Genomic DNA, 20,986 nt, shown 5'->3' with positions numbered 1-20,986 from the left:
ACGTGATACTCATTCTAAGTCGTCTTAGTGGTTCCTGCCCGGAGAAAAAGAAGAGCAATTTTTTCGGGCAGCTCTTTACAAGCCTGACTTTTGCAAAGACTAATTCTTATGCCTTTCCTCTAGACGGCTTATCGCTATGATTACTTTGTTGCTACAGTAAGCGTAACTGTAGCGCTAATCTAAGCGGAGAAACAGGAGTCGGATTAACAGGGGCAAGAGCTGCTTCTCTTTGGACAGCTGCCTCCGCAAATCGCAGACTATCACATTACAGTCGCTCACATGAAGCATGCGTATTGCTACAACAGGCAATGACATCGCACGCATGACATTAACATTGCATGTGCACATGGTAAACTTGGCATCGTACGTATTGTAACGTCGCATGAGGTCACTAATGGCTAGTTTACTTATTCGTGCGTACCACAGTGGCTCTGTGACTGTAGTGGGAACTTGATTTCTCCCTTCTCTCTCTTCCCCTTCTCCCTTCCCCCAGCGTAGGGTAGCCAACCAGACTCGTGACTGCTTAACATTCCTGCCTTCCATATATCGCTCTCTCTCTCTCTCTTGCTCTCTCTCTCCTTCTGATTTGAGTAAGTTGGTTCATAGCTAATTGAGGACAATAAAGCGCAAAAATAAAGAAAGAACAACGAAAATACCTTGGACGATGATTGTCAATGTAAGCGAATATCTGAACGCTTCTAGAAAGCTATACTGGCTTTATTAAAAGCATAATGCACTTCAAGGCCCGCAATTGTTAAAATTAGGGCATTCAGGCAGCGTTTGTCATTTCGTCGCGTTATTCCGCAGAGAACCGGTAACCAGTGCGTCTGTTGCGCAGCCTCAGCCCCCCACCCCTACCCTCGGATCCGCCCGTTTGGGCTTACACCGAGTCCCTTTTTGGCCTTTTAGGATGGGCTAACGGCGGATTTATAGCAAAAACAGACTGGGATAGTTTTACGTTATCCCGGCCCTAGTTTTGTTCGGAAAACAACTAGGCCCAATTTTCCTTTGTCCGATTGCTCCCCTACTCCTCTGTAGCGTATACCCTACCGAGCCCATCCTCGTTATTGTCTTCATATTGTTTCTTTTTTTTCTTTTTTTTTTACATTTGCGTTTACACTTCTTTGTGTCGCTATCGACTCTCGTGTCTAGGTTTCACCAAGAAGGATTTCACGCGATGTGTATGAAGAGAAAGGGAAGAAAAACCAAGAGTGTAACCATACGCACATCCGACTTAATTGCTACTCTACGCAGGTGTAATGGTGGTTAACAGTAATCAAGACTTCTTACTGAGCTAGTCCGAATGTTGGATTGATGGTTACGATACTTCAGCGCAAACACAAGGGACAAAGAAAAGATGTTTTACGTTGAAACAGACAGAAAGATAAAAGCAACGTAGGGGTGTTAACCAGCCAAGAGTCCGGTTAGCTACCCTGCGCAGGGGGAAGGGTGAAAGAGAATAGAAAAAAGGGAGAGAAAGAGAGAGATCGGGGTAGAGAGACGTGGACGAACAGCACTACAAAGTCAAAGGCTCTCGCACAAGCCAGACGTTATCAGAAAGTCCAAAAGAGCCTTTAGTGTCCTTTAGGTTAAGAGTAAGCATTACCGGGCTATACCTAGGGGACAACTCCGTGTCTGCGGAGCGCATAAGAAGTTTGATTGAGGGCCCTCAATTCTTTCTTTTTTTTCACTTATTGCGTCTCAAATCGTCACGAACTACCGAGCACGATCGGCCCGCTTCGTAGCTAATTACTGCTTTTCGCAGTAAATCAATGGCACTCTTGTTCACAGCAAACCGAACTGCCCCGTCGCGTCACGTTCTTTTTTTTTTCTTATTGTAGCCTTATTTATTCGAAAACAGAAAATCCCTGGCTATGCCAATCTGAGCAACTGATGCACTTCAGACAGTGAAGTCTGGCGAATCTGCGTAAGCGCGTTCTCACACCATTTGTCGGAAGTGCTATCAGTCTATTTATTGGTCGATGTCTCATAGAGTAACATAGCAAGGGAAAAGAGTGGACACTCGAGCCGTTTCGCGGCCGAGCTATGGAGCTTCGCCGATCCCGCTAGGTGGAACCAACGTTCTTAGACATACTTCAGTTTCGAAGCTCCGCTTGGGAGATGGCCGAAGTGGTGGTCACGCGAACTAGCGGCGCTGCGATCGCGTCTTTCGTCACTTTTTGTTTCGTTTTTGATAGAAGTTGTTCCATTTCTGGTATATTTCCGGTTTCACTTTTGAGAAGTAGTTATTTCACAGTTCTTAATTTTGAACCTCTTTGTGAAAATTTGTCATATGTGAGCTAGGTATTGTAAATGCGTTTCTGGTAATGAACTTGAAACATGACTTCTGCTTTCACTTCTTGTTTCATGTTGGTTGCGCTGCATCGTCTGTCGTTATCCTTCTCCGTATTGTAGGTGTTGTGTGATGCGTCGTGATTTGTTCTCTTGAAAAGCTTCTTGAAGAAGCGTTTCCGCGTCTCATGACAGCAAGAAGTTCCCTATGCCGTGCTGTTTTGCCCCCGGCTGCACCAGCAGCCTAAGACACGATGCCGCAGGTCACCGTGTTTTCGACCCGCCGCAAGACGCTGGAGAGTTTAAAAGTTGGGAACGCATGCTACAGCGAAAAGACAAACGCCTCACAAACAAATCAAAAGTGTGTGAACTCCACTTTGAGGACGACGACATTTTGAAATACTACAAGCATGTTATGGGTAACAAAGAAATATTGATTCCTCGCGGGAAATGGATGCTTGTTCCCGGCCCACTTCTTCGGCTCTTTCCTGGGCTGCCTGAGCACATCTCAAAGCCAAAAAATGTTAAGCGAAAGCGACGTCCACCAAAAGAACGAGCGCAAGTGCCGGCAAGTACATAGGGCGAAGCTTGTAGTGATAGCGCTTCAACTTAATCCAAACCTGCTGTTGGGCTTGGAAGAAGGAACTTGAGAAATATGCGCTACACACTTGGTGCTCAACGAGCTCACGAACGTGACACTGCCTTCTACGCTCTGGAAGTTCGAAATTGTTGAGGACGACGCAACACAGAAGCGATGCGGAATATTTTATATGAGGCAACTGGTAGCCAGGCATCTCCGAGTAATGAAAACTGTTGTACTTGAAGAGGATGATACTTGCTGCATAAACGGCTACAACAAAATTCACAAGAGGCTATTTCAAGCTGCGACTAGCATTGCAAATGTGGAAAGAATCCTGAGGGAAGCAGAGAGCTTGAACATGTGTGCGGGCGTGAAAGCAGGCAGCGTGACACGGTGACATCAGATAATATGTACCACGTACAAGCAGTGCAATGTACTTACAAAGCAACTTGTCTGCGCGCGTTGTCTCCGTCTACAGAGGAAACTTCGACTGAGCATTGAGGCTCCGAGCGCAACGCAACGCTCAAGCGATATCAGAAACTACGCAATGTGAATAAGAGGCTGCTTAGGGCGGCTGCTGCGCATCAAAAGCAAAAGAATGAAATTTTGCCTCTGAAGAAGGCTTTCTGAAATGCCCGATAACAGAATCGAGGAAGTGTTGGCCGAACTTCCTTGCATTTATGACATCGTTTAAACTGTTGAAAGCAAAGTCTCCGTGTGGCGCGCGGTACAATGCGGACTGGCTTCTGAGCCCTCGAGCATATAAGCTTCAGACATGAATATGCTGCCCTTGCCCTCCGTGAGCCGTCTCACACAAATTCTGAAAGGAATACCATGCAAGTATGGTTTCAATCCTCTCTGCATGGAAGCTGTTGGAAAACAGCTGGGCAACAGAGCAGATGGGAAGAAATTCAGCACACTGATTTTGGATGAAATTAAGTTGCACCAGGCGTACAATTTCAACAAGTCAACCTTCAAACTTGATGGTTTTGTGGACTACGGTGGTATTTCAAATGAAGGAACTGACCAACTTGCAGATCATGCACTCGTGCTGATGTTCGTACCACTTCTGGAGAGCTGGGTGCAACCGATTGCCACCTAGCTTTGCCACGAAAGGTGCTGCGCCTGGCAGGATTTTAGCAGAGCTGGTGTTGCAAGATGTAATGTAATTGCATAAACATGGTGCTATGGTGATCGCCGTAGTCAGTGACGGAGCTGGGAACAATCGCTCGGTGTGGCAGCAGATGGTAATCAGCGGCAGTGTAACCTCACCTTCTCACAAGATTCCACATACATGCCTGCCTGAGCGCGCGTACCTTTATTTCCTGTGTGATGTGCCACATGCCCTGAAGTGTGTACGCAACCATTTGCTCAAGCACAAATATGGACAGGTGAGCTAGCGTAGTTTATTTCATATATAACCTGTGCTGATTGGCGTCGATAACTCGCAACCACCTCGATGGTCCGAATAAATGTTTTCTCTCTCTCTCTCTAGTCGCTGACAGAGCAGGCGCAAGCAGCCAGAAAGAGGGCAAAATTGCTTTGAGCAAAAGTAGCTCAAAATTACTTTTTTGTGCACAAAGTAAATAAAAAGTGTCACTGTGTTTGTTGTTTATTTTGTTCGTCAAAAAGAAAATGAATTCAGCTTTGACATAAATATGTTCATAGTATTTAACTTCGTCCTTGTCACTGCTCACAGATCACTTCCAACTCATTTGCACGTCCCATAATATCCGCGGACAACTATAAAAAATACATGTGTCAATTAAATTTATTAGGCGAAGAAGCGTTGACGGGGGTGGATCAATTCACCACAGCGTTGTCTCAAGCGACTGCTGGGCGTGATGTGTTAATGTCCCTACGTCTGCACAGGCGCTCACCGTCTTTAATGAATACACATCTTAAGATTAAGCAGCAAAAAACAAAGCCCCCGCTGAAGGGAGCACCGTGGCGCTTTTATATGGAAAAAGTTGGTTGAAAAGCGGAATCGCAGGGCACGACCTCTCATTTGCGGTGTAGTTGCAGCTTCTAAAGACTAGCTAGACATGTCATTCAAAGGATCTTGGCATAAAATATTGTTCGGGCAGCCAAAACACAGTTGTCAAAGAGCAAACGGCACAGGCCAGTTGGGGAAAACGACCCACCGCAGAGATGACATCGCAGGAGTAGACGATGCGCGCTGCGTGAGAGAGATGTCACTGCAGCGCCGATAGTGCACAGACACCATGAAGTCTCCGTTACTTACGCGCGGCAGGTTTGTCACAAAACTCAGACTGCGTATCTAAACTACATTTACCGACGGGTAAGCGTTTACAGGCCTGTTGGTGCAAACGACGCGTCGCAGCAGGAGCAGACGACGCGCGGCGCATGACGAAAGACGCGACTGCAGCGCCGGTAGTTTCAGTGACACCCGTTTCGGCCACGTCGGCCAATGGGCTCGCATAGGGAGCTGCGAAACTGAAGTATGTCTAAGAACGTTGGGTGGAACAGCACATCAAGAAAAATGTGGCTGTGGCTGCGGCTGCGGCTAGCAGCTTGACAGGCGGCACGACCCAACACGTGCGAAGCCTAGTCAGGCCCCGTCGCCCGGCTCCTTCTGTAAAATGCGCCCGAGGATCGTTGCTGGGTTCTTCTGCCGGCGTCTGGCATTACTGCTTCGTCGCCGTTTCATGGCAAGGCCACAGGAAGTTCTTTTGCGCGCTGCTAAAGACTTATTCTCTTCGTATTTCGTTATGTCACGGTTAGCCGCATTAACGAGTGACGGCGACCTTGAAACCATAAACAGCTGCTGCCCATTTACTACGCTGACTTTCATTTCGCATTCTTTTTTTTTTTTTATCATGCGCTGCAATGAGCGGTGATGCCAGAAATAACAGCGACGCGGCAGCTTCCTAGCTGCGAGGCGCGTTCGATACAATGACGAAGTTAGAAATTAAAATAAAATGGTTCGTTAAGAATGCGGCCTACGAACACATGCAGTTCGGTGCAGAGAGCTTTATGTTATGCGCAGCGGCTTCTGAAAAAAGTATAGTGCTCCACTTTTGCAAAAGAAATGTAGCTATTTCTAAAGTGGTACAACGCGCAATATTTGCAGTAAGGCCATACAGAACGCGCAATATTTGCAGTAAGGCCATACAGCGCGCTCTCTCAGGCCCTGTAGCCGGCTATATGCGCTCGAGCGTTGTTAGCTGTTTTGCATTGGGCTGAAGATACGTGCCTTCGTGTTTTAATTGTGTGTGGAGTCCTTACCGTAGAAAGTTTCTTGTTTTTATTAGCATTTATAACAGTGCTTCCTTGACCTTAGATCAGAAAAATATGCATTACACAAAGGAACGTAGTATCTCCATTCTAAAGCTTTGAAGGCTCCAGTATTGCTTGTACGAAGGAACGTAGCGTTCAACTGCTTTGAAGCCTCCAGTATGGCTTACCTTCTGCCTGTCATTCTACATATTGCAGGAATCTCCACTATTTCCTCAAAATACATCCTACAGCCAAAGGATATCACGCATATTCAAGGGCAAATTTCCAAGTATCGTTAGACTATCGCAAGGCTTCGAAAACAGCAGGTGAAGACTCCCAACACAAAGCGCTTAATTGCAGCTGTTTAATGACGGACGCGCCGACTTGCACATTCGAGATGAGGATGTTAGTGCGAGCCCAATTTTCGTAGCCATTTTATTTTGGCACGCAACCTTTCACGTAATTTTGCTACCTTAATTCACCCTCCTTCGCAAAAGTACAAGAAAAAGCGTTATATTTTTTCCTTCTAAAACAATTCCATTGTGAGCAAATTAATTGCTGGCGTGTCTGTGCAGTTTTTTTTTCTTTGTATTTTTTTCATTATCTGGATAGTTTCAACACGTCTTGTATGTGTTTCGCTTGTGTAAAGTTATTGCCATCACGGCATTAATTTCCGACTATTTTCCATTATACCGGTGTCACACGAGCACTTTCGATCGCGATCGGATCTACATTCTCGACTGCGATAGGCTCCCGCGCCCAGCTTGCACAAAAGAACCAATCGCCACCGAGAGATTCAAATCGAGATTGATCGCGATTAAAAGCGCGCCGTGTGACACCCGTATTACTTGCATGTTGCAGTTTCTTCCCGTTTTCATGTATTTGCCTCTCACAATCTTGCTGCAATAAATTGGTGCCTGCTATTTTCTTGTTCTTGGCTATGCAGCAAGTTGATTTATATTTGAGGAACACGGCACATTTATTTACGATAGTCCTTTTGGCGTGAGTTACTAGACGTACAATATCACAAGCGATAACGTTCTACTTCCATATCAGTTGGTATGATTGTTGCGCTAAATTACAGCTTGAAGCAGCAAATAGAAGTTTAAATAAAGCTAACATAAATTGAAACACCTTTGCGCACTCGTCGTCGCAACATATAAACAGCGGAACAAGCGCCTGCGTGAAACCACTCGATTAAAACAACGGTATGGATCACAAAAAAAAATAAAAGAAACGAAACTAAAATTATGGCCTCCGAGATTCGACGGCGTGCGGCGACCGTCTTGGAGGCTTATGCGTTTCGCCGATTCCGCTAGGTGCGCTGAGAGCCAAAGTCGGCCGCAGGGGCCTACGGAGGTGTCCACTCTTTACGTTTACTATATTACTCTACAGTTGCCTGTCATAGTTTTCGCGCATACACCGACATCATTCACTGTTTCAGTAAAGTAGAAGGTCCCATCGTGGTGCCGGTGAAAGACGGCGTGAGAAACAAAAAAAAATACGTATTACGGGCTGCAATAAGCCGACTAAGCAAGTTGCTGTTTACCCCAGGGAAGTAAGTGTTCGCAAGGTAACCTTCATATTATGATCGTCTATCATTACGTTTCAAAGCACATTCGGTGTTCCGAGACACGTTGCATTGCATGTATGCATTTCATATAGACCACGCCATGGCGCGCGCCGGCCTTCACCGCCTGACTACCCTGGAGCAGCTTCGCTGTAAACGAAACTGGGATTCGCGTCGATTCCCAAGAGATTTTGAAAACACTGAAGACGCTCACCGCGTTCTTATCGCCGTACAGCGAGCACAGTGTTGCTGTATCCTCAGCGCGGGCCAGGGACGCTCCCGTCGACGATACAGTGCGTTCAAAAACGCTTCGAGGCATCCGCTAAGCCGCTTTCACCGTTGTTGCAGTTAGCGCCGAGCTATAGCTACAGGCTAACCGCGTCTCGACATAGCCGATGACCCGCATCGGTTCGATATTAACGAGGTTCCTCACCCAAGAGACGTGCGGCCTACCTGTGCACTCGATGGGGACCGGGAGAACCTCGCTCTGCCGGCGCAGCTGAAGCCCTCGGCGATTCCGATCGACGCTCGCACGAGCTTGAGGCACCGCCGCATCGCAGAAGGAGCAATCGTCGTCGAGCAACCGAGGCGAGTGACCTTCGACCCTTTCGTCTAATTGGAGTGCACGTGCAGCGTTCTACACGTCAGGGTTGGCCGCGCGATGGGCTCCACCAACTTTGTTTTCTTTCTCTATGCTCCAACTGCCGAACGCGAGACGCCGCTGAAGTGCTTTCGGTGGCGTACGACACAGCAGGCCCTGTCAGTCACGCTTCACTCGGGATGACATCATCACACTGGCGGACTGTGCATACGTTATGTGCAGTGCGTCTTGCGTAGTTGGTCGCAATTCGAAACAGCCAGCCAGACACAAAGCGTTTCTGGCATATTTCCGGCGTCGCGACCGACTCGCCGCGTCAACGCGCCTGTTCCACGTGCACGTGCGCGATGAATAACCAAGGAGGATACATAAAAACCGGGCTGTTAACGTGACCGAAAGCCGCGCCATAGAACATAGACAAATCCGTTCGGAAGCCCGCGAGGTGGAGGAAAGTACATGAAAGGGAAAAAAAAATGGGCGTCCACCCGAATTGTAGCGCGAAGCTACAAAGGAAACCCGCACAAGTTCCTCAGAAAGAAAGCCTCGCGATTGAAGAAATAGTTGTCCTGGTGCCGGATTCGAACCCGGGACCAACGTCTTTCCGGGGGGGGGGGGGGGGGGGGTCGCTCAACCATCTGTGCTACTAGCCGATCGCAGGGTGAGGGCGAATTAATCGACAACTCGGGGCACTGCAGAAACTGAAAGTGGCAATTTCAGTGTATTAAAATATATTACACTCGCACTTCAAGAAGACCTCTACATCCAGCTGTTGGATAATTATCGGTCGTTTGTATGACGTCAACCTTCTTGTTTCTCCTTCTCTTGTCATCCTTGAGCTGCTTCAGCAGCGTCGCAATTGTGCCTAGCGCACAAATGCATAAATTCCGCCTTCATATCGGACTTGACCATGGTGCATGTCTAGGGTTTGCAGAAGTGAGCCATATAGACACAAGCCCGTAAATCGCGCGAAACTCATTAGCCACGATTATGTCCAAAGTCCCTAATTCGCGAAGAGTTAGGGCTACAATATTGTAGGATTTTACAGTATTCATACATTTACATGACGCGGACTGATGTGTATCTGTGTATTTAATATTGCACAAGGAAGGGAATACATCGTGACCCGAGGCACGCAGGCGTATTCGGAGGCCACAGTGCCCGATCGTTGAAAGCACATTTAAATGTACTTAGTGCGCTTGCAGACACTGTTACAGCTGCGGGCACCTAGTTCACTGATGTTGAAGGACCAGTGAAGAACTAAGATATTAAGATTTGGCAACGACACAGGCCTCTGTGAAAGGCGTCGCCTTAAGAAAATATACATTTTGTTTTGTACACCCTGCAGTCGTGTGCTAATGAAGCAACCATGCAAGTGGCTGAAACTTAAACGCTATTACACGTTGTTTGCCTATCACGTTATGTGCTTTTGCACGATTGTGTAGTTTGCTGCATATGTGATACATTATTTTATGCACACGCAGCACTACACCCAGCCTTGGTTGCACTAAATTTAGCAGCATAATGAGTGTCAGAGCTGAGTTGAGGTTATTTGACGCTATCTGAATCCTGGATGTAGCGTAAGAATTGTTCGCCGACAACGGAAGCCTTTGAGCCTTTGTCTAGTGTGTCCCCTCTGATCGGCCTTAGCAGAGGGTCCACAGGGTCTTCTGAATCTTTGGTCGAACCGGTTCGGAACAGTTCCTCCAGTAAGTTCCGGTTCTGTTTAAGTTCCAAGATGGCTGAGAAAATAACAGCTCGGTTCCCGTTCAGCTGAAAACAAGGGTTCAGTTCCGTGGTTCGGTTCAACACTCTGGTGAAGGTACGAATCGAACCCGACTATTCCTTGGCGATGTGGCCCTAGGGCAATTTGTAGAATCCCAGCTTGTGGCACGGTGATGGTTGGCTGGTGGGCTCGTGTTTAACACAGTACCGCTTTCAAAGCGAAGCTTTGTTTGCCTCTTACTGCCGCTTCGCGGCTACATGGATGCTGGCCGAAGCGTGTGGTATAAGTACCGATGACACAGATGCCCGGAAGAAGCACCGAGCGGAGTGGGAGCGCCTTCGATACGAGAGTACTTAGTTTTTGTGACAGCAGCGGAAACGGGCAGTGTCGTTTACGGGTGCACACGAGTAGATCGAGAAACACTTGGTGCCGACACTTAGTGCCGAACGAATTCCGCTTGGTGCGTAGCGTGCCCCGCAGACTCGGGTTTCTGTTGCCTGCGATGTCGAAGCGGCGCACCTTTGCCCTGAGCGAGGCGTTTCCTTCGGCGAAGAAACGTGTCCCGCATCGTCGTGTGTTCTATGTATATTTGCGAATGGTCGTTTAACAGGAACAACGTTCTTCGCAAACACCAAACAAATGGCGAATTCGCCAAATCGCACCGCATTGCGCACCGGGGCGCCCCAATGCGTCGTTTCATTCGTACAGTCACCAAAATTCATGCGTATTCATGCGCATTCACCAATAACTGAGCCGCCGTAGTTGTCCAATGGCTATGGCGTTAAGTCGCTTAGCACGATGTCATGCGCGTAAAAATGTAAAAAAAAAGGCGCACGTGTGTTTACATTTAGGTCCACGCTACAGAGCTCCAGGAGGTCCAAATTAACCTGGAGTCCCCCCTCTAAGGCGTGCCTTCAGAGCCAGGTCGTGGCTTTGCCACGTATAACCCCATAATCGGATTTAAATGTAATTTAACCAAACCAAGCTTCGCTTAAAAAAATTTCGATAGCACACGACAGCAACACTCTCTTGCTTTTGCTTTTCTTTTACGATCTTCTACCGGGCCTTAAAGAAAAAAAAAACACTAGCGTGAAATATGTGGACGATCGGAAGCAGCAATTAGGGCGTTGCTTGTGCGACCTGACTGACAGTTAAATACTACAGCGCTTCGTTTTAAGTTGTCACAGTGGTGGAAAATGCCGTGGCCGTACCGAGAGTCACGCAATCGCGATCGTCAGGTGACTGTGACGGCCCACATGTTGTTTAAAAGAATGATGTAGAAAAGCAATCCGCATGATGCGGCATAAAATAAATGTGCAATAACAAGTATAGAACGAAGCACGAAGAGCTACAGACCTGGCCGACGCTGCACCGAAACCTTAATTTCCCGAATTTCGAAACTCGCGCAGACGCACAGTTGTCTTTCCGTATAAGGCACCGCCCTCGCTTACGCAACCGCAACGTTCCAGTTTTTTTTTCTTTCGTGCTATATAAACTGCTCGGCAGCCCAAGAGGGTAGAGCTAAGCCACTGTAATTTCAAAGGAGGCTACGCAGGCCAAAACGTCGGACTAGCATGGCGCTTGCGGAACTAATCGGTGTCACAGCTGCCCAACCATAACGGGGTGGCCGACCGAGAAGCAACTACAATGGCCTGCAGCATGTTATAAAAGCAAATAATGAATCGACATTTTTTTTTAAAGAGCACAGAAAAAATAAACTGTACGTTCTTCTTCTCACTCGAAAACTGGTCGCTGCGTGTTTGGAGCGGTGTAATAGACTGAGGCGCCACCAGTTAACGGCCAGAGGAAACGCCGTCGTCCATCACCCGCTAGGAGTTCCTAAAACAGCTAATCTAACTGAACAAAAAGTGGTGATCGAAAGTGCTGTTCAGTTAGCTTTGCTTGCAACGACCGCTTATTTTTGTTGTTGCGCTCCATAATATGAAGTTTCATAGTTAGATTTGTTGTCGATAGGTGACGCGAAAGTCGGCAGGCACCCATGCTAACGGTGCCTGGGTTTTGAAACGCGGTGTCTTGGGAGAGTCTTGCAACTGTTATAAAATACTGAGGAACTGCGGCAGAAACGGTGCATGCGCAGTCAAAGAGACGGTGTACCATCTGCAACGCGCGAGGCACGCAAGCTGCATTCAGGAAACACGCACGGAGGTTCTGCGGAGCGCATCGTTCTCACGAAGCCTCGCCGCGGGTGCAGTTTCCCGTGTGAAGTAAACGTAAACTGGCTAGGTCACTCTCTCGGACGCTTTCGTCCTTTTCAGCGAGAGACGCGATTTTTTTGTTTCTTTCGTTTACGCGGAAGTTTGCTGAAATCGTCAACAATTTCTCGACTTAAGCGTTCAGTGAATGTTAAGTCAATATGGGGAGACGGAACAATGGTATGCCTTTGCACAATTTTCCTGCTACCATCGGCGCACTTATCCAAATCGCTTTTCTCAGAACCAAAAAAGCACGGCATGATTACATGTCAAACCAAATGCGCAGCATGCTTCCCATCTAAGCACTAGCCCTTGTACCAAAACAACTAATACCAAACTGCTACATAGACTATCTGCGATAGACCGATTCACTAATGAAGGCTGTAATTTTCCATTAATTGCCACACTGCTCATGCGCAACTTTTTCGTTCAATTTCAAGAGTCCTTAATATCTCGCCATTGTCTTTAATTAATGGCAACAGTGGTGCCAACGGACCGCGTCGGACATGTTGGTGCTGAGTTCCTCGTTTCTAGAGTGCGTAACGCGCGACACTGACGGGCGCAACCAAGTTAAATAGCCGCGACCTCCGCCCTCTGTCGGGAAACGAGCGCGAAAGTTGAGGTCTGGCATGGAGAGGCGAGAGAAGCGTACGTACGTTTGTTCATTCGCCCATTGTTTGCCACGATGGCTCGGAAGACGAGGCCATGCTTTCCAGAGAGATTGCGGAAGGCCGGCGATCATCATAATAGAGGACAGTCGCGAAGATATTGCGCCAATCGTTGGCGGCCCTGACCGAGAAGAAGCTTTTCGTGACACCGAAGGAAAATGTTCCGTGTAGGAGGAGTCGTGGGAGAACTACAAGGAGTGGGAAGCACCGTAACGATGTACGGTGGCATTAGAAAGCTACGGGCTTTCAAACCCAGGTAAGCTGTTATACGTGTCTGTATGGGGATCGACAAAAGAGCTAGACGCTAGCGGTCGTACACTCAACTCCCTTGTGGGAAACGCTCAGAATTTCACAGAAGCAACAAGAACGAACAAGTTCTTTCTTGAACAACACTCGTCGTTATGAGCGAAACTTTCTTGAAACGTTTCAATTAAGTGCTCTGGAGATGAACACATTGCACGTGCAGATGTATTTTATTTCCAATTTACGTCATTATTTTCCCGAGCTACAGTCACGCGAGACACCCCTCCCTCACTACATCTACTCGGCGAGAAGTCGACGCCAAAACCCGGAGAAGTCGGCGAAAGAGCTAGCCTAGCATGCTGCACCTGAGTGACTGTAATAGCATTATCAGGAGAGTCAGGGTCGCAGTGTCTACAGGATTCGCTCACGTTACAAACCACAATAAAGCTTTCGCGCTTATACATATCAGGACAGCTAGCATCAGGATCAGCCCACCCAGTCACCGCCTTTTGGTGGCACAGTCACGGGGGTCGTCAGCAGTCTAATTGACGGGAACCGGAACGCCGAAAAGCCATTCCAAACCCCGGGGAAGTACGTAAAGAAAGCTTAATTTGCTTTAAAACCTGTGACGAAGGCAAAAATATCTCACATCATCTCGAATAATATCTACATCCAAGGAGGTTATTCCTGCCGCACCATGGTATAGGCTGAATTATGGCGCGTCCTACAACTGTCAAGCTTTGGAGAAAGCGGCACGCAGCCACAGCCTTCGCTTATAACTGCTGTCTGCGACAACGGAGAATCACAATAGTGCTATCATTTTCAGTCATCGAGCGCGACTGCTAAATGGTAGCCCGTGTGGCGTCCTCAAACAACAGTGCGGTGACAGCTCGTCTCTCTTTTCTCGGTCACACACACCCGCCTACACGAGCAGCGCGCATTCGAGCGCTTTGCCGCGCGGCGACCGGACGCGTCGTTGACCTGGACCGGTGTGCCTGCGTCTCTGATGTCCAAAGCCCTGCGCCACAATTGTGGGCTTTCATCAAACCCGCCCGTTTAGCCGCGTAGCCAAGCGAAACTGAAGTGCAAAGTGGCAGTGTGCGTGCTATAGGTTCCCATCACAGTGGAACGACATCAGAGTCTTGTTGACGTCGACCCTCCGTTTCCTTTCTCTTCGGCAAATGGGTCATTGTATCGAAAAGTGGACCACGCCGTTTTCCCTACAGCTAAAATAATCGCGAGAACAATTCAGGAAAATGAAGACCATTTGGTTTCTGAACCGCACTATGGTTAACGCAGAAGTTGCGGCCGCTGAGTGCCCGGAAAAAGTGAAAGTATATAGTCGCAAATAGGTTTGCAATTACATGGCACGGAAAGGTGCCTAGATTCTTGGCAGAAAGTGTTGCAGGGCTCCAAGCCTCTGCCCTCGGCCCTGGGCGCACGTGAAACGCGAGGACGCCCTGTGCATTACCCACAGCAGAAGAAGAGTGGCAAACATTTAAGAATCCAGACAGCGCAGTCCCCCACTTCAGTATCAAAATTGCCTTATCGGAATGTTCCCTAATTCTTTTTCTCGCCAGTTCACGCTCTGACATTGCATTCACATACACCGGGATATAGACGCAGAAGTGCGCTGTGACGTCCTTCCCTCCGAACACGCGTTATTCCTCTTTCAGACACCAGGGCGGAGATAATGTAGCAACCCTATTCCAGTTGTTTTTCAACCCGCTGCTGCGGTGCTTCAGTGGCTATGACGTTGCGCGCTGCTGAACCGGAGGTCGTCGGTTCGAGTCCCGGCCGCGGTGGCCGTATTCCGACGGGGGCGTAGTGCAGCAACGTTCGTGTGCTGAGTGCTGAGCTTTATGTGCTCGTTAAATAGCCTCGGATCAATAAACTTAACCCGCAAACCTCCACGCGGTTCCGGGGTGTTAACCCGGCAATTACATTGCTTTACTCTTTCTCCGTTCTTCGCTAATTTGATCAGCGTGCTCTGTCTTGCCATTTGCGAGCCGGTCATGGGTAGGGGTGGGTAGTAAGGAAATTAAATGCACCGAGCGAGAGGCAATCAAACACCTTATACCCATGTCGCACGTACACTGATGATTTCGATCGGGGCCGATCACCGGATTTCTTGATGATCGCGATCAGCAACAGTCGCTGCTACACGGTGGTCCAATGATGCGGATCGAATTATTATCGTCGGCTGATCGTCATCGACTCTCATAACTACATAATGCCTTGGCTGCGAATTCACACTTGCAAAATATGGTTAAATTTGGACAATATTTCAATTTTGTAGCTTACTATTGCTGATAAGAAGGCTTTTTAAACGATTTTGTATTGAGCTGCCTTCACTTTTTTTTCCCTTTTGGTGGTGGTGGTGGTGAAAAACGTTTATTTTGCTGTATTTACATATGGATTTAGCGGTTTTTCAGATGGCTCCTTCCATCTTGATTTGCAGGGTTGGTGCCCCTAGTCCAGAGCCCCACTGAAGGTAGCTGCCGTGCGAGCACGCCTTACTATCCCTTGCTGGACCTTCAGGATGTCGCTGGAAAGCATCCTCTCCGACTGCTCCGCACTCGGGTTTTCTATTATGGTTATTTCTTTTGCTTTTTGGCAGGCCCACGTGATATGATATAGCGTGGGCTTGTCCCCGCACCAGGGGCATGTGTTCTCATATTGGGTAGGGTAAATTTTGTTTAGTATGTATAAGTTCGGGTATGTCCCCGTTTGTAGTTGCCGCCAGATTACGGCTTCTTCTCTGTTGAGCTGTTTGTCTGGTGCCGGATATCTCATTCTGGCGCCCCTGAAGTAGTTTAGCGTGTCCGCGTATGTTTGGCCTACCGTTTCAGGGTCCTCTATGGCGGCAGTGTTCTGGGACGCCCGGTTTTTTGCGTACCCTCGAGCTATCCTATCTGCCTCCAGATTGCCCTCGACACTCGTGTGTCCCGGTATCCCAACTATCGCGTGCTTGCTTTGCTTGTCTGTGGGTCGGCCGTTAGAGCGGAGAATGTTCAGCGCTTTGCGGCTGATCCTGCCATTCATGTAATTCAGGCATGCTGTTTGCGAGTCTGTTAGAATCGTTAGGGATTTGCCTAGTCGATAGCCCTCCACTGCCGCTAGAGCTATACGTCCGCTTCATCGGCTTCAACTACCGAGCAGTTCCGTATTGACGCGCTGGTGATTTCCCTGAGGTCCGAGCCAATCACCGTCGCCACTTTATGTTTATTGCCTTCTTCCCCTTTGCCGGTGTATGTTGCGGCGTCAACATACACCGTTTCGTTCCGGGTGGCCAGTGTCCTTTGCACGTACTCTGCCCCCGCCTCCCTGCGTGCCTTGTGCAGGTTCGGGTCCACATTTCTGGGGATTGGTGCTACCCTGATGGTACTGCGGTACTCGTCCGGGATCGTCATGTTATCTTGTACTTCTCGTATAGGGTCGATTCGCCGCCGTACCTGACTAGAAGTGTTCTACCGGTTTCAGTTTGCTGTAGTCTTTGGAATTGTGTGATCCTTTTTTTTTTCGTTTTCAGAATACTGCGCTAGAGGGCGCAGACGTCAGCCTGCGATCGCGATAAAAAGGCATGATCGCGATTCACGGATCGCGATTGTCCGGATCCGGATCCCGCCAGATCGCGATCGCAGATATGACCGCTTGGCAACACTCCGTACGGATCAAGCTCAGTCCGAATCGGCTCCCATCGCGACCAGAAGTGTACGCGTGACGCTGGTACTATAACAGTCCACGTTTATACTGCGTCATTCAATTTCATAATTCCATCCAAACTTGGAGATTATACTGCTCCTCCCACGTTGGTCTCTGTATCCACTACCTCGGCCATCGACGAGCTATGCTGCAGAGCTCAGCCACCGTAATCGGGCAGTAGTGCCCATTATGGCCGCACTCGGCTCGTGGAAAAATGTTCCACATGAGAATGGTCAACAATGACCTAAGCCCTTGCACGTATCCGGACGATCCTGATAAGCCAAGCGAGGGAGCCTCGAAAATTTCGGCAACGTGCGTCTTGTGATGAGATCCGTACTAAGGACACCTCTGTGTAGTGTCTTTCAGTGATGGAACTATACCGTGTATTCAGGGTAAGATTAGCCAGAAACTAAAGGGGAAGAAAAGAGCACAGTGCAAGATGCAATAATAAAGCCTACGGTGTTCGTTCGTCACAGGTCTGACGACCGAGCACCGTATAGGTCTTACAACCGTATCTTGCACCATGCTTATTTTCTATTGCTTTTATTTTTCTAACAGCTTAGCTAACGTTAGCTGGATGGCTCGATGATGAATTCATCGCAAACTTCTCTCGTTGCTTCGCCCGCCTGGGAGTCTATGTATTGCGTCCTTTGCTGCGGTGCTGCAGCGTTCATCATGGTGAGACCCTGCTAATTTAAGTGCGCGTTTGTCAAAGAACGTCCGTACAAAATGCAGATAAAGGCAGCCCGAATATTAAATCGATGCTTTGTTGCTTCGTGAGCATCTGCCTGTATTGGCGTTCGCCTTCAGGCATAGCTTATGAACGGGGCAGTTCACAAACTCTGCATGACATTACGGGTTGCGTGAGACGAAAACAAAGGCAACTGCACGCATCGATTTATGGTTGTGTAGTATTAAATGACCCATTCCATGAAAGCTTCGCATCACACTGTTTCAACAGGCTCATAGGATCTACATCATTTCATTTATTTTTTACCTTTTCAGGTGCATATTGCGTACCGCAGGCCATTACTTTTCACATGACTTGCCACAAGAGCAAGACGGTCGCAAAAGATCTGATGTGCATACACATGCATCTCTTAATTATTATCGTAATTGTAAAAAAAATGCATTTCTCACGTAATTCTCAAATGCGTGTCGCGCGACGTGTGCCAGTTTATGCAGACGAAACGACGAGAAAGAAAACGAGAGTTCTGAAACAGTCGTTCGTTTAGCAGGCTATCTTCTATGCATCCGCTACTCAAATCGCTTCCTACGCGATTAGTATTCACAGTCGGCGCGCCCGCGGGTGCCGCGGCAGAATAAGAGCTAGCGAGAGAGGCGATAATCCTGGCACCGTTTGTTTCAGAGTTTTCCATCCGCAGACACTCGTCCTTCGAGCGCATTCCGCGCTGAAACTCGCCGCAAAACGCCGCTCTGCCCAGACGACGACGACGACGGGCAAAGATCCATTACACGCAATTGCGCGCGCGAGCCGCGTCTATCGTCGCTTCGCGGCCGATGCAAAATGGGCGCGAGCGAAAGGGTCCCCACAGGTTTCGCCCCGCCCTTGCGACGCTGGGCGCCCGTCGGCGAGTTTCCGGATGCGGGTCGGCTGTCCCTTCGAGGCATAGCAACAAAAAAGTGTTCCGCTCGCCCGCAAGGTCGATGGCGGATGGAGACAAATAAAAGCCACGCGGTATAGCAGCAGCAGCAGCCGCCGCCGCCTTGATCCAGCGCTTTGCCTCTATGCGGGGCCGTTCATTCCGAGAATCGCCGCGCAACGCGCTAACCTGAACGCGCTATGCACGCGCGCTTCGAGTGCGGTTCGTCGGGGCGCGGCCGGGCTGAAGTGCGCGTCGCGCTTCCGACCGCGGTCAGGGTTTCGCGCAACTTGACCGGTCTAGAGAGTCCGCGCGAAAAATCCGATGCGGCGGTGCCGCCAACGTGTGTCGAGGAGAACGCTTTTGGGCAATGAAAATGCGAGCATTGAGTATCTTCCGTCCCTATTTATGTGCGCGCAGTCTGACAACACACTTTTCCATAGAGTGCGGTCGATCGAGTGGCTGGCTGCAGACTGCGCGAGTGTCCGCAGCAGCTATATATAGCCGCTAGGTAGCTACTGGATTCTATATGTTTGTTCTGTATGTAGCGCATGGACCGAGCATGCAATGTGACCCTGCTTGGTCTTATTGCGGCACACGCCTGCACGTTTCCTTTTTTTTTTTCGCGATACATGGAAACCAAATCGGCCCATTGACCACTCTTCTAGACAAGTGCGTGTGTACGATGTAGAACCTTTTGCAAAGATCAGAGAGAGGTTGGAAAAATCCGAAAGCGGCGTTAACTGTGATCGCGCTCGGTTGGTTAGCCTGCATTGATGATGTAAGGCATGATGAAGAGCCCGACAGCGAACGCATGCACATAAGCGCCAAGCGTTTCCCACAAAGCCAAAGGCGGTCATAGAATTCAAATAGCGCTCAAAGAATGTAAATCAGCTCTCTGTTAGGTTTCTGCGTCCACCCTTATTCTCGGTCAAGGCCGCAAGTTCTATTGTAAAGCATACAATAGCAACTTCTATTGTAAAGCATGCAATAGCAACTTCTATTGTAAAGCATGCAATAGCAACTTCTAATGTAAAGCATACAATAGCAACTTCTATTGTAAAGCATACTTGCCCGTCGTCTTTGCGGAGCTGCGGCTCTCGACTCTTTGTACACAACCAGAACTTCAGTTGCATTCGCCCACCCTGACATGTTGCAAGGAATTTCAATCTTCCAGTGTTTTAGCTTCTGCACCCACACGTATATAGTCAGCAGAGTTAGTAGTGCTGCTAATGGGCACCAATTGGCGGGCTCGATTCCCAACCGCCGGCGACCGCATGCCACGGGAGCGCATTGCAAGAAAATGCCAGTACACTGAGAACCCCAGATTGTCGGAATTATGGAGCAGCCCTGTGCAACGACGTCACTCATGTACAAGCAAAGCGTGACTCTATATGGCCGCGAAGCCCTACGAGTCCAACAAGGTCACACACAATTCTCCCCATTCCATGTAAATGCATTAAGGTAGCGACGCATGTATACTGCATCCGTGCTTATTATGCCGTGCCCCGGAGTTCACAGTATAAGTATAACCAAACGGTAATTGGAGCAAACGCCAGTGATAAATGCTATATACCCTCGTTCTGCAGCAGGAACGTCAAGCATGTACGTTTTATCGCCCATTCGTTTACGATGACAGCTGCTATATAAAAATCTGTGGTATCAACTCTTTTACGTGAAATTATAACTGGGCCCGTATCATATTTGAGACCATTTCTTTATATTTTTATTTTATTTTTATACGATTCTCTATATTTTTTAAAAAATTGTGGAGCCTAACATCCCGAAGCTGTACAAGTTGGCACCGCGGCAAATTTCAACCTCCCTAGCTCCCTCGACTTGCACCCGAAGCAAGGTATACGCAGACAAGCACTACTGCTTCAGCCCTTGCGGAAGGCAGCCGCGAGTCGAACCCACGACCTTGTGCCCAGTACTGCAACTCTGCAAATGCCATACTGATTACGATGGTGCTTAAATCAGTGACGGCCCCTGTATGCTGCCGGCCGCAGTTGAACAAAACAGACCCTTTCCCGCGTCTCTTCGAATGCCCTTCCTATACCTTTGATATTGCAGCAGAAATGCGAGAAAGACCGGCCGCATTACGTGGGATACATTCCCCGGGTGCAAATCGTGCTCTTACGGCGTCCACAGACCCACTACTAGCACAGACGACCCTATACTTCTTGTGCCAAGAATTCGCTGCACCACGTTGGATCTGTTAGAACACGAACAGTGGACTGTTATCAGCAGTGTTGTGAAGAGACTCCTCGTTTTTTTTTTTAACCGACCGTTATCAAGCGGTCATCTCGAATGTACATTACCAAAAGGGGGGTGGGGGGGGAAGGAGCGAGCGTACTCACCTTGCAGATCCTCGGGTCCCTCAGGTAGTCCATCCTGCGCGCGAACTTGGGGCAGCCGACGATAAGTGCTCCCGCCGATCCGGCACCTCCGGTCCCGACGGCGCCGTTCCTGGAACAGTGTTCGCAGCACTGAGTCTTTCCGCTCGCCAGACCCATGGCGATGGTGGTGGTGGCAGCGGCCGGCGGCAAT

The 20,986-nt window shown here is 48.8% G+C and overlaps 2 protein-coding genes across 7 annotated transcripts in view; one reads left to right on the top strand and one right to left on the bottom strand.

Annotated features, from left to right (window-relative positions):
• Nucleotides 1-20,986, bottom strand: part of Men (Malic enzyme) — a 164,888-nt gene that overhangs the window by 41,255 nt on the left and 102,647 nt on the right. For 4 of the 5 annotated variants that reach the window (XM_070538471.1, XM_070538472.1, XM_070538473.1 and 1 more), the window contains exon 2: nucleotides 20,797-20,905. In XM_070538471.1, coding sequence (XP_070394572.1) covers nucleotides 20,797-20,905 — 109 coding nt within the window. Of the gene's footprint in view, nucleotides 1-8,135; nucleotides 8,270-20,796; nucleotides 20,906-20,986 lie in introns of those variants that run through there. The other variant, XM_065442931.2, reaches the window with a different exon arrangement.
• Nucleotides 1-20,986, top strand: part of LOC135921194 (uncharacterized) — a 118,447-nt gene that overhangs the window by 32,425 nt on the left and 65,036 nt on the right. The window contains exon 1 of one of the 2 annotated variants that reach the window (XM_070538475.1): nucleotides 8,137-8,270. The exons of the other annotated variant lie outside the window; for it this stretch is intronic. The gene's annotated coding sequence lies outside the window, so the exon portion shown is untranslated. Of the gene's footprint in view, nucleotides 1-8,136; nucleotides 8,271-20,986 lie in introns of those variants that run through there. 2 annotated transcript variants of the gene reach the window in all.

This window comes from Dermacentor albipictus, chromosome 5 (genome assembly GCF_038994185.2).
Source record: "Dermacentor albipictus isolate Rhodes 1998 colony chromosome 5, USDA_Dalb.pri_finalv2, whole genome shotgun sequence".
Taxonomy (NCBI): Eukaryota; Metazoa; Arthropoda; class Arachnida; order Ixodida; family Ixodidae; genus Dermacentor; species Dermacentor albipictus.
Note: the sequence above shows the minus strand (reverse complement) of the source record. Positions and strands in the feature narration are given on the sequence as shown.